Consider the following 13262-nt stretch of genomic DNA (forward strand, 5'->3'; position numbering starts at 1 on the left):
GGGCACTTGACCATTTTCTTTTCTTTCATTTTTTGGAGCGCATGCCCAGGTCACATGACCCGTTTTTCTTTTCTTTATATACGCACTCCATTTTGATGACTGGAATGGCCTCCATGGTCCCCCTAGAGTTCCCCGTCCTGCCCCATTCTTTGCCTTTGGCCATGCCTGGTGGGTGTAGTGACCTTGTGCATACCCACTCCTTTGTGGGGCACTGGCTGCAGCTTTTGGCCATGTCCAAGGGTCGCTTTGTCTGAAGTATGGCCTAAGCCACCTAAAGTGGCCACTGGGCCTATTGTGAGGCCAGGGCTTATCGTGAGGCTAGGCCCAATGGCCTCTCTCCCACATTGTCCATATCTTCGGCCCCTCCATGCTACCGACCGTGGCAAATTAGCTTGGCCTGTGGCTAACCCAATGTGCCTCTGTACCTCATTGTTCCTGCCTGCGACCCTGGCTATGGACTGTAGCTACCTTGTCAGCTACCTTGTCAGCCATGCCACCCATAATGGCAACTGGGCCTAGCCTATGGCAAGGTCCAGTGTCCCCTTTGCCCCTATTGTTGGCCTTCAGACCCCCAGCCATGGTTTGTGACCACTTAGCCCAGGAAATGGCCTTTAATGATGCATTGTCTGCCCATTGCCCAGCCCTTCGCCCCAACAAGCCACCCTAAATGTGGACACCCTTTGTATGTTCATGGGCCCTTGACCATGGTCTACATTGTGAAAAAACCTGGAGGTGTCTCACCCGCTAGTCATTGGGAATCCGTCATCCAGGTGGCCAGGACACAGCCATCGCTAATGGATCCAGTTCCTGCAGGTGGACAAGTGTGCGAGGATCAGCTGGATGGGGGGGGGATGAGGGGTGCTTGGGAGAGGAAGTGGGAGACCGACGGGTGAGACGCGGTATCCCCTTGCTTATGACACCTTTTTCCCATTATTTGAAAACTCTACCCCCCCCCCCTTCCTACACAAACACATTCTTACACTGTGAAAGACAATGGACTAACACCAGACCTGTTTACCTGACATGTCCCAACACAAGGGTCAGGCAATTGCCAATAACTACACACACACACCTGACGGCCCTTTCCTTTCCCCACAGGGACAAAAAAGGCAGAGCACAAGAGCACACTTTGAGCAAGACCAACCGCACGAGGAAGCAGCTATTCCAGGACGGAAGTTCAAACAGAGGAGAAAGGCGATGGAAACCGAAAGGATGGAATTGCCCTTGCCCTTTTCAACCCAGACCTGCAAAGCCTTCGATAAAGGACCTTTTAAGACCAGGAATTGCAGCTGCCAATTGGTGTGGCAGATGTCCACAGTACACAGGGCCCTCCCGCACTGATAGCCATGGCTGGGAAAAGAGCTTGCCACCGTGGTACCGTCCTTGACTCCAGTGGAAGAAAAGCCAATGAGTTCAGCACAGCCGGTGAGTCCGAAGAAACGGATAGTGGCCCAGACTGTGTTAAGCTCAAGGTTGCAGTGGCAACGTTTGTGTAAAGAAAAGAAGATAATAGACGAAGTTGTGAACAACCGAGGTATTGGGGTTAGAGTGGTCCGGAACTGCGTGGGTGCTCCTTCGACAGACTCTTAACGAATGCCCCGCTCCTGAACAATGAGCATATGTTGAATTGAGAAAACTGTAAAAACCAAGATGCCCCAGGGGAGGCCAATGAGAGATGTTGTGGTCATACAAGGGTTAAGTCAAAACCCCTTGTACGGTCGAAAGTCTTCGACACGTGGTGAATTGAAAAGCGAAGTGAACTGCAATGTGGTGACAAACGTGAACCCGACTGAGGGATGTCCACAGCGAGTTGTTACTCTGAACCCGATTTGAGAGAGGCTGATGTGAAAGGGATCAGAGTCCGGTTGAGGCGGATCCTCGGGAGAAGAGTAATCGCCCGACGTGAAGATTAATAGAAGGAACTTTTGTTTGTTGTTTGTGATGCATCAGGCCCTCTGAAGCAAGAGACTTTGCATAAAAGAGACTTGGGCACAGATACGAGAAAAGGAACTGTAAGTTTGGCCGGAGAAGCCCCAGAAGTGTGCTGTGCTCGAGAGTCCCGCTTTGTCCAGTGTTTCAAACGTGGGGAAGGGAGACCCCGTCTATAACATCCTGACTTATTCTTTGAGAACACTTCATTCTTTGTGACATAATCCCACACTATTTTGTATTTAGTTAAGTACTGGCAATAGGTTTTTCTTAGTATAGGCCCTTTTTTATTTGACTAGACTGCACTAGGACTGTATTATTTGATGGTCGTATCTTGCTCCCATCTTAGATTTAGGCTTAGATTAGGCGTTTGTCTGACCCATTTTTTACAGTTTAATAAACACCCTTATACTGTGATCACTTGTCTGTCTTGCTTTGATACCATGCCTTCCTTACAACATCCATAGACAGGGTCACTTTGCTATGAGCAAGGTTGTATACGCCTGAAGTGATTACTTCCTGGCTGTAGCCAAGGGCCAGTAACCAATCCTGCCATTGCCCATGCCTCAATCCCCACCATGGCTCCCGAAGTGGCCAATGGGGATGACAAGTAGCAAGTGCCTCTGGCTCGCCCCCTCACCCCCCCGTTGGAGATCTGTGGCCCTTTGCTGAAGTACCAGTGGCCTATTAAGGCCATGCAACAATTACCTTGCATTATCTCTTGACCAGAACCCCCTTTCTCCACTTCCCAAAACACACTGACAACTTTAGTGTGGGTAGGAAAAGGCTTTGGCTGCTTTATTCTGGTGGGGTTTACTTGCATGTGATCTGTGTTGACCACACAATAACAGGCTCTTCACTGAGTTAGCCTTTTAGTTGTGGCTCCAACATAAGGAATTGACCATTCCATCTGGGGTTTGCATTTAGGGCCTTGTGACCACTTTGTTGGCATCGAAATAAATTGAAATGTGCTGGAAAGTGTAGTGCAGTTTCATCAATTGACCAGGACCAGCCGAGCCACCCGACATGGCCACTGATCTTGGTTGTGGTGGGTCGGTGGTTTATGACTATTCTCTTGGCCCCATCCATAGATTCAGGCTGGATCTGACACCTGGCCTTGGCTTGTGGATCTGCATGTAGACGTGCAGACTTGCAATCCAGTCCACAAATCCAAAGAAACGTCTTTTTATGGCCATATATCACCCCTCTAGTTAGACCACTTGCCCTCGCTGGAGTTATGAGCATCCCTAGAGGGCTGCAATTTGCCAATTTCCCTCTGTTATCAGCCTAGGTTCAGTAGGACCTTGCAGAAAGTTTGTGAACCACAATGGCAGCCATTTTAAAAATATCCCAAGCCCCCAACCAATAGGGTTGTCTGTCTGCTTTTTAACAAGCCCATATGATTACTCCCTACTAAGTCTGCGAACGTGTTTCCAAAGGACTCGGAGTATCCGTGGAGCCAAACCCAAAGTAGCTTGTTAAGTGACCAATGTGCTATAATCCGGTCTGTGGATTGGGTGATCCCAAATGTGTCTAACAGATTTTTTACTCATTTTCAGCACATTTATAGGAAACCGCTGGACAAATGTCAAATTTGTGAACTCCTATTTCCGGGACCTGATGTGATTTCCTCGCAAAGGTTTGTTGCAAAGCCATCCAGAGGTTTGGGTTAAAGATGCAGCCAAACGGGTATCTATGAAGAATGATTGGGAAAATTGAAGTTTAGTGACTTGCCTAATTTTTCCACTCCCTGCCAGTCAATTGATGAAACTGCACTACACTTTACAGCACATTTCCATTTCGTTGGACGATTGTTAACTGAGCACAGCTGTGCCAATAATCCATTGCCTACCACAGACTTTGTTAAGCAATCAGATCAAAGATGTTGCTGCTTTAAACAGTGATGCTACCCCCTTTCTCCGACTCCCTGTTCTGCACAGAGAACACATGCGACTGTCCGACACCATGCCGGGGGCATCTTGGTTTCAGCCCTGAAAACGAGCTCTGTGTCCAAAGATGTGCGTTTGTGTTAGAATGTAATTGTGTATGGAAGCTCTACAGTTTAAAAGCGGCTGCGCTCTACCTTTTTAATAAAACATTTTCATTGATAATTTTTCCTGATCATTTTTTTCTCTCCCTCTTTCTTAGTTCTTCTGCCAATATTAATGGAGAAACTCGAGAAATTCCAGTTCATGAAAGTAAGACTTATTTTTCAGCCCCTGTTTTATTCAATACAGTGCTTGGTGCGATACCCTACATTCCTTTAAAACTATTTTCGTTTTGAAAATCATATTTACGCATGTCACAATTCACATTAATATAAAGAGAGTAGTCTGTGTGTTTTTATGTGGTCAGTTCTTTTTGTAATTGAAATGAGTGATGTGCACAGGATGCTGGTCATCATGTAATCTCTTATGGATACGAATGCGTACATGTTGACTGACAATAAAGTGCCCCTTCAGAGGTACATAAAACCCTGAACATGTGGAGTTTTAGCCACATCCAAACATCCATTCGTTTTTGTCTACTCCAACATCGGCGAAAACATCCGTGTGTAAACTCCACTGCTCACTAGCAGATGGCATGCCTACCGGGCAATCTATATATTAAAAATGCTTGGGTAGGTTTCCGTACTCAGTCGATGCAGTTTATCAGTGTTAGGTTACCCTCTGCTATCCAAATAGCAAGGTGCACCCAATTCAACAGCTACCATTTCAACAAACCGAATGAGCATGGTTCTACGCGGTCACCTTCACCCTCCGCTATCGCAAACATTCGGAAGTTATTTTTTTCCACCCCCACTTCACACAGGGCACAGCGGTTCCAGTGTCAATCAGTTAATTACCATCTCAATGTTTCACTCTTTAAAGAGGGAAAAGCTGTAGGACGAATGCCTCCTCACGAGATGAAACAAAGTAGGTGCTGTAATTATGCTACTATGCAATCTTATGCCTTAACGGGGACTCTGCAGTTGAATAAGGTTGACAATTACACATCTACAAAGACACGTTATATAGGCCTGTATGATCGATGGAACTTAGATACTGTTCTTATACCATGCATACCTCTCATTCCATCTGATGCATTGACCTATGCCCCTTTTCTGCGATCAGTAGTAATTCTGATATTTTAAGAAGGGGAACAGAAGTGACCCTAAGAATTACTGACCAATCTTGACCTTTAAGATATGCTAGAACTGTGTATGTTACGCTGGGAACTAGTGTAATTGAAATGATCAATGGGGTTGTGTGGCAACATAATCGTGTGATATTTTGTATGGTGTTTGAAGACACCTTAAACATTGTGCTGCAGGTTGTCCAGTGAAGGAGTACCGTTCTGGCCAAGTAATTGACAAGACCCCTCAGAACAGATGTGAAGTTGTCTATCCTGTCTGTGATTCACAACAGGAACTGAACCAAGAGTCACTGGCTTTAGAAACCGTATAGCTGTCTATCTGGTACCTAAACGGCTCCTCACCGTCCGTGTGGCCAGTGGCATTTGGTCTCGCCCTCTGACCCCCTCCGAAAACTCCACGGAAATCTCCTGAGTGTTTCAAAGAGTCCCTTGCTTTTTACAGTATCCCAAGCACTTTTGCTCTGGTCTTTGGGTGTTTCTTGGCTGGTACAGGGATTGTCATGTCCTTGCATTGGTCCTTCCAGACTTCACTATTGGGGCCTCACACCAGGTGCCATAAGGTCTGTCCACTTAGAAATGTAGGTGCTACTAACTTTCACCTTCCCAATACCCTTATCTTAGCGCTTGCTTCCACTCTTGGTATGGCCCCTCTCCAGCCTAGGTGCATATCTTGGTTCAGGTTGTAATGGACCCAATCTTTTTTCCTTTCTGGGCTTCCCGAGCAGGGAAGGCCGTAAGGAAAGGCCTCCGGTGCTCTTTGCAGCTCCGCTGCGAGCACGAAGCATCCCCGACCAGCTGTGTGCTCAATCAGCTGTTTTTTTACACTTCGGAGCGGCCGCGTGTTCCCCTTCATCCACGCTGCAGGCCGCGTGCACCGAAGCTCCAGACAAGATGGCCCCCGTTTCCATGCCAGCACAATCAACAAAATGTGCTTTGAGAATCACCGCCGCAGGCCCGTGTCCCGATTCGCTGCCTCAACCCGCCCGCCCCTACCCTCATGCTTTAAATGGAGGGGGAGAGGGCCGAGAGGCGAAGCCGAGCAGGGAAGGCCGTAAGCTCTTCGCTGCTCGTCTGCCGTCTGCCCAATGCCCTTGCAGCACCTACAAGGTAAGAAGCACTACTCTAGCAAGCTTCTCTCTGAACCATGTCTCGCCTTAAGACTTCTCAGGTTGCGCACCCGTACTCAGGAAGCAGCCTTCAGCTCGCACCCCACCCCCACGAGCACCCGTAATACACGGCTATGCTCGCGTACTGCACAAACTTCTATATGTGCTGATAAGGCCAGATTCCAGCGCACAACCTTGAAGGCTGTATCCTCTAACGATATTGCAATTACAGCAACCAACAAAGTACTTTACCCGCATCACAACTGTCATACCCACATTACAAATACAATTAATACTGCGCCCACCACCACCCCTAGTGTGAAATATGTGTTGTGCAAATCTTCTACCACCATTTTGAATTCTATTGTGCCAAATGCTATGCCACTTGTGTCCACCACCCCTGAAAATGAACCGCTCAGTGTAAAACCTGCGATGGGCACCGCCCACAACACGCTCGATGCACCTAGCCCCTCCATACCACCATCTCTCATCACGAGCTCCCCCACAGCCACTACTGAACCCCACCTGAAATGCGCCATGATTAACGCTAGATTCATCAATGCCCATGCCCTAGACATCCACGACCTCCTAACCTCCCAAAACCTAGATCTACTTATGATCTCAGAAACTTGGCTACATGAGGCCTCTGGCCCTGCGCTCTCACTCGCCCTACCTCCTGGCTATTCCATCACTAGACAAGACCGCCGCTCCAAAGGTGGAGGTGTAGAAATTATCGCCAGAGACTACCTCTCTGTCAGAAAGGTAGAGAAATCCCTGAACAACAACAGCGACTATCTCCAAGTCAAAATAACCCTCTCCCCCCACTGCACAATTACTGTGCACACCGTATACCGCCCACCAGGCCCAACAGGAGACTTTCAAGCCTCTCTCATCCACCTCCTCTCGGACAACCTCAAAAACAGTCTAAAGCCATTCTCCTGGGGGATGTCAACCTAGGGCTACGGGATAGTAAGGACGTAGCAGCAAAATCCCTCGACTCTGCCCTCAAGGCGCTAGGGTACAAGAACACCATACTTAGCCCAACTCACACCCAAGGCAGAACGCTGGACTGGATAGCACAGCACAACTGTCCACTCATCATCACTGGAAACACTCCTACCCCATGGTCTGTCCACCACATTATCACCTTCAGCATCCTCACTGCTAGTTCCCCAGCTACCCCTTCACACCAACCACTCCCTCCCTGCCTCGCCAGAAGCTCCCGCCAACTCACTAAGGAGAGATTATTGCCCTTCCTCCAAGGCCCAGCCTTCAGACCACCTTTCTCTTCAGACCCTGAAACACTCGCATCAACCTATGATACTGCCATCAAAGCAGCCATCAACACCATTGCCCCACTCAAACCTCGAAAATCCAAACCCACTGCACATTCCGATTCTTGGTTCACGCCGGACCTCCTCTCACTCCGCAACGAGAAAAAAGCCACACTCACACAGTGGCAAAAGTCCCACTCCGAAAAAGATAAGATGATCTTCAAAGCCCTTTCCACCAAATACAAAAAGGCAATCGCCAAATCCTTTGAATCCAGAATCTCGGAAGCCCAATCCAGTACTAAAGAAATATTCGCCATTTTCAGAGAACTCGAAACACCCACTCCTGCCCCCCAGAATTTCACCAAAGACAAGGACTGGTGTGACGAAATACAGAAGGCCATGCAATCCAAAATTAGCCTCCTCAAAAACAAAATACTAGCCACTAAACAAGCCCTACCGAACAAGCACATCCCAGTCCCACCGCCTGCCCCTGATTTCCCCCCCCCCCTTACCCTTCTCCTTCAAACCCATTCAGGAAAAAGACGTCATCAACATAATGAGGCACATTAAACCCTCTAACTGCAAAGGTGATGCTTGCCCAGCCTCCATTATCAAAGACTGCGCAGAACCGCTAGCTCCCTTCCTAACAGCCTTTGTAAATGCCTCCTTTACCACAGGGATAGTCTCTGCCTCCCTCAAGGAAGCCTGCGTCCGCCCTCTTCTAAAGAAGCCAACGGTCGATCTCACCTCCCCCAATAACTACAGACCCATCACCACTGTCCCTTTCCTCCTCAAAATATTGGACAAAGCAGCCTACCTGCAGGTTCAACACTTCATTGAAGAGAACAAACTCCTTGGTCTCTGCCAATCTGGCTTCCGCCCCAGACACGGAACAGAAACAGCCCTACTTGACTTGAAAAACCAGATGGACGATGCGAGAGACTTGGGCAAACCTGCACTTCTCCTACTCCTAGACCTCTCAGCGGCCTTCGACCTTCTGGATCATGGCGTCCTATGCCACCACCTCTCCACCACGGCCAAATTCTCCCCTGAAGCCACAGCGTGGATCACCTCCTTCTTACAAGACAGAACCATGCAAGTATTCTCTGACTTAGCCGCCGCATCAACAACCACTATACTCTGTGGGGTGCCCCAAGGCTCCTACCTCTCCCCCACGCTATACAACATTTCTACACGCCCCCTCTTCCTCATCCTCGACGCCATGGGCATCTCATACACCAACTACGCCGACGACACACAAATCCTCATCACTCTCACAGGTAACTACAACACTGACTCCCTGGCCCTCAACAACCTTTACAATACCAGCCAAGCCTGGATGGCAGACAACGGTCTATGCCTCAACTCTGACAAGACGGAACTCCTCCTGGTAGGCTCTCCCGACACCCTAAAGAATCTAGATGCCCAATTCAGTCACTTCACCATTGATTCCATTAAAATTCCAGTCTCCGACTCTGTCAAAACCCTGGGAGTTTATCTGGATTCTAGCCTATCCATGGACAGACAAATCAATGCAATTGCCTCTGCAGCGGCATATCATGCCAAACTTATCAATGCAGTCAGACCCTTTCTCTCCAAAGAGAACTGCACTAACATAGCCAGAGCCATCACCGGCTCTAGGCTAGATTACTGTAACGTACTCTTTCTAGGAACCTCTAAAAAAAAAACCTAGAGAGACTACAAGTAATACAGAACAACGCGCTCCTGAGGCCAGAAAACTAGCCCACTGGCTCCCAATAAAAGAAAGGATATTATTCAAAGCCCTGACATTGACCCACAAGTGCATCCACCTCACTGCGCCTGCATACCTCTCACAAAGGATACACCCTGTCTCCACCACCAGGCCAACTAGATCACCCTACACCAACATGCTCTCAGTGCCTCTAGTAAAAAAAAGTAAAAGCGGGCGGATCCAGCTTCCCTTACCTTGCGCCCTCGCACTGGAATGCCCTACCACACACTATCCGTGGAGAGGCCTCCCTCACCACCTTCCGCAAAACGCTGAAGACTACCCTGTTCACATAAGGCTAGACATACTAGCACGATTACCCCATGTATATTGTATCATATGATAAAAAGCAATATCTGTAACAGTATGTCATCCTGCAACATTTACAATGTGTCAACAACTGCTATCTTACCTGTACCATGTAACTAAGTCATTGCAAGTAACAGCACCTCAATGCCCCTCGGCTGCTTGTGCGCTATATAAATGTAAATAAATAAATAAACAAACTTCACTCCTCAACACCATGCCCACCCTCCTGTGGTTGTTGATCCTCCTCCTCCTCCTCCTCCTTGTAACTCCCTCTACCCACTCTGATTTACCTCTTTCCTTGAATGTTCTTCCTTCAGTCTCTCCTTAACTCACTCTGCTTTTTTGTCCACCTTCTCCTCTTTCTACATCCCTCTGCTCTACTTTCTCCCCCTCTCTGTTGCAAGTTTGCTTTCTCACTCTGTACACTTTCTCCACCTCTGCTCAGCTTCCTGTTCCTTCCTCTGCTCTGTCCTCTCCCTCTTGCCCTTTCCAGTCCCTCCACTCTCTCCCTCGCCTAGGAGGTCTTGTGCTGTGAAAACACACCCACACCAACACAACACACCCCCAGCATTTGCTTCTGGGGTTCAACATGAAATTGGTTAACAACTGTGCCCGCAAACCCATTTCCCATTGTCCAAATGACATGCCAAATCGCTGTTGTAACTTGGGCACGTAGGTTCACAGCCAGGATGACTAAGTTGGGAAGTCTACTTAATTATGGTAAATAGGCCGTTACATAGGAGAGATGCATCGGAGCCCAGTCCCTCAGTAACATGCTCACTCTGGCCATTCATCATATATACAGAGACAAAGGGGTAGCGCACTCCCACATACCCCATCTCCTAAAAAGGAATCTAAAGCGGAAGGCCATTCTGACTCATGCAGCAGTCAAACACGGATTCATGTAGGTGACACAGCAGATACACTTGCACACGACTCCCCACAGAAGAGACGACAACCAATGCAAAGGCAAAAGACCGAGCAAGGCAAGGTGAAGGAAGTTGGTCAAATGGACGAAGTGAACAAGGAATCGATCAGGATACGATGCCACTATATCAACAAAAGCCGACAACTGCTGGATCCATGCTAGGCCTGCCACACCCAGGAAACCAACTACACTTGAGACCACACACACACACTCCAATACCTTGGGCTGCCACACCGACACTCTGAAGAGATGAGGAAGCAAGAGAAAATCAAGAGGTTGGCAGAACAAACTAGTGCACAGGCGAGAGGGGTAGACAAAAGATTGGACACCAGTCTAAGGACAGTATACGTCATACATGCAGCAACCACACAAGCACCCACATGCAGTCTACCTAGACAAGAGAAATGTGAAGGGTGCAGCTAGCGTTTTGTAGCAATGCAGCACAGCATGTGCACCAGTGAAGAATTAACCTGGTGAACGTGCACCACTCATTAGCACTGCACCACTCCTCTTCACTCCTCCCTTAAATCGCAGGAATGCTAACCTGCGCCAAGTCAGGAGAAACAGCCACCGGAACCCGCACAACAAGCTAAAGGGCATCCTCAGCATGCCACTACCACAAAGAAAGAAGGAATGGACCCTCTATTAGGACAATTTTTGTAAAGTCCACACAAGGGGCTTTATAAAACTATTCCTTGGGCCATACAGTAAACTCCAACTCTTCGTATAGACCTATAGTTCTTATTTTGGTAGCGTGGACAGAGCCTTCTGGCTTATCTTGGGAGGAAGATAGGGCGGTAGGAAGGTACAAAGAACTTATAGCATACTTGTGGTCCAAAGAAGCACTGATGTATTGTACACATAGAGGTTTATTTCATATACACAAGCAAAGAGAATTCTTCAGAAAGGTAAGTACTATTCTAAATCATAAACACTATCTAAAAGCCAACACAATGGTTATGGTAATTAACCCAAAGCATAAACTACATTTAGAATAGCAGTATGCAGTTCAAGGTGAGTAAAACCTTTTGTTACACTTTTAGAGTGGCAGTAAGCTATTCCTGTGGAGTAAAACCACATTAGTAGACTTTATAATGAACTTCGTCAATTCAAGGTAAGCAGACCCTATTGGTAGTACACTACAACACTTAATTCAGTTTCTAGAAAAATATAGTTACACCAACATCACTTTTCAGAACACAGTTCTAATGTAAGCAATAACTTGTGAATTACTTTTCAGAGGGGCAGTATGCACTTCATGGATCAGAACAAACTCGGGATAGACATTTAGAATGGCAATAAGCTATTGAACGCAAGTAAAACCCTATTGGTAGTAAACCCTTACACTTGTTCTATTTCAGGAATATGTGGGTATTTGAATGTTGAAGAGGAGACACTCTTCAAAGGTAAGTAACAAGCATCAGAAACAAGGTTTATTTAATCTGCTTAGAATCACATGCTGTGCATATAGTCCAACATCTAGTGGTAATCGCAGAGCATTGCATATTTCTTTTGAGGATCGAATTGGGACGTCTAAATGGGCGTGACTAACACTATATCCCTAACGTGACGTGTAGTGTACCCAAAATCCCTTGCGTGTCGAGGTCCCTCAGATCGTTTTTTCCACCCAACTAGTTAAGTCGCCTTATGCGGAGCTCGAGTTGATATTGCTCAATTGTTACTTCTTTGTCCCTGGTCTGATTGTCTAGTCTTCGACTTCTTCTCTTCGACGACTGATTCGTGGACTCCTACGCTGACATCTCCTGCTGTTCGGCAACTGGTGCATTGATCGACATCTGTCGACCGCATGGCCTCAGCCTTCCAGCCAGGCTCTTGTAGGGACAGTGCGGCATTGGGTTGATTCTTTTTGAGAATGCATTTCCTTTTCCCTTCTCTTCCCCTCTCTGGTCTGGCTGGCATTCACCTCTGCTATGGAGAGGACTCCATTTACATTTTGTCAGTCGTGCAACAAAAAATACCCCTGGAAAGAAACCCATCGCAAATGCAATAGGTGCTTACCTCGTGACTACGACGAGAGTTCCTGTAAATCCTCCAAGCTCTTTAGTCCCAAAATGTTAAAATATAGGCAGACAAAGCAGAGGTTGGCCTACGCAATTTAGGCCAAGTTGTTCCCCCTGTTGGCGCCATGACCTCGGATGACAAGGATTCCAGTTTCAGCCATGGCTCCAATCTGGAAGCCATAGGCCTTTCAGCGGAACCCTCTGATTACCAGATGCCCGGCCCCAACAGACAGGCCACTGGTTCTGTTATGAGGAGTTCACACCCCGGCGACAGGGGCACACATTCACCACCAAGGAAAAACACACAACCCCCAAGGCCTCTTCGACAGACACTTCGAAGAGGTGCCAAACACCAACCGGCCCGCCAAAAACATAGACGGTGCCTGCCAAACCTTGCGATCAAGCGCCGTCCCCGCAACTTTATTCTCGGCATGTAACTGCTCTTCCCTCTCACAAGGGCGTTCACATAAAAAAAGCACACGGCTACCGACACGACGTCCAAGGGCACGCTCGCACCGAAAGCATCAGCTGAGTCTGCAACCGCGACGACTCCTTCAGGCGCGTCGAAACACCGTATTCAGCCACTGAAAATACGCGAGAGTGTCGCGGATATTATTTCGGCAGCTGAACAGCGCAGGAGCGCACCCCCTCTCGTCGAGAGGAGTACTCTGATGGCCCCCAGCTCCTCTCTAGGGCTTTATCATGAAAATCTCCCCCTTCTGAGCTGCCCTTCCCTCCTCCAGACTCATCTGCGTCATCCCTGTGTACTAGACCGAGGTTTGAGAATTATATTGATGGGATGTCCCAATT

The 13262-nt window shown here is 47.9% G+C and overlaps 1 protein-coding gene across 3 annotated transcripts in view; it reads left to right on the top strand.

The window, feature by feature from the left end:
* Positions 1–13262, top strand: part of SFXN2 (sideroflexin 2) — a 327950-nt gene that overhangs the window by 277568 nt on the left and 37120 nt on the right. For all 3 annotated transcript variants that reach the window (XM_069611680.1, XM_069611678.1, XM_069611679.1), the window contains exon 9: positions 4078–4127. In XM_069611680.1, coding sequence (XP_069467781.1) covers positions 4078–4127 — 50 coding nt within the window. The remainder of the gene's footprint in view (positions 1–4077; positions 4128–13262) is intronic.

Source organism: Ambystoma mexicanum, chromosome 8 (assembly GCF_040938575.1).
Source record: "Ambystoma mexicanum isolate Mex_15411 chromosome 8, UKY_AmexF1_1, whole genome shotgun sequence".
Classification (NCBI taxonomy): Eukaryota; Metazoa; Chordata; class Amphibia; order Caudata; family Ambystomatidae; genus Ambystoma; species Ambystoma mexicanum.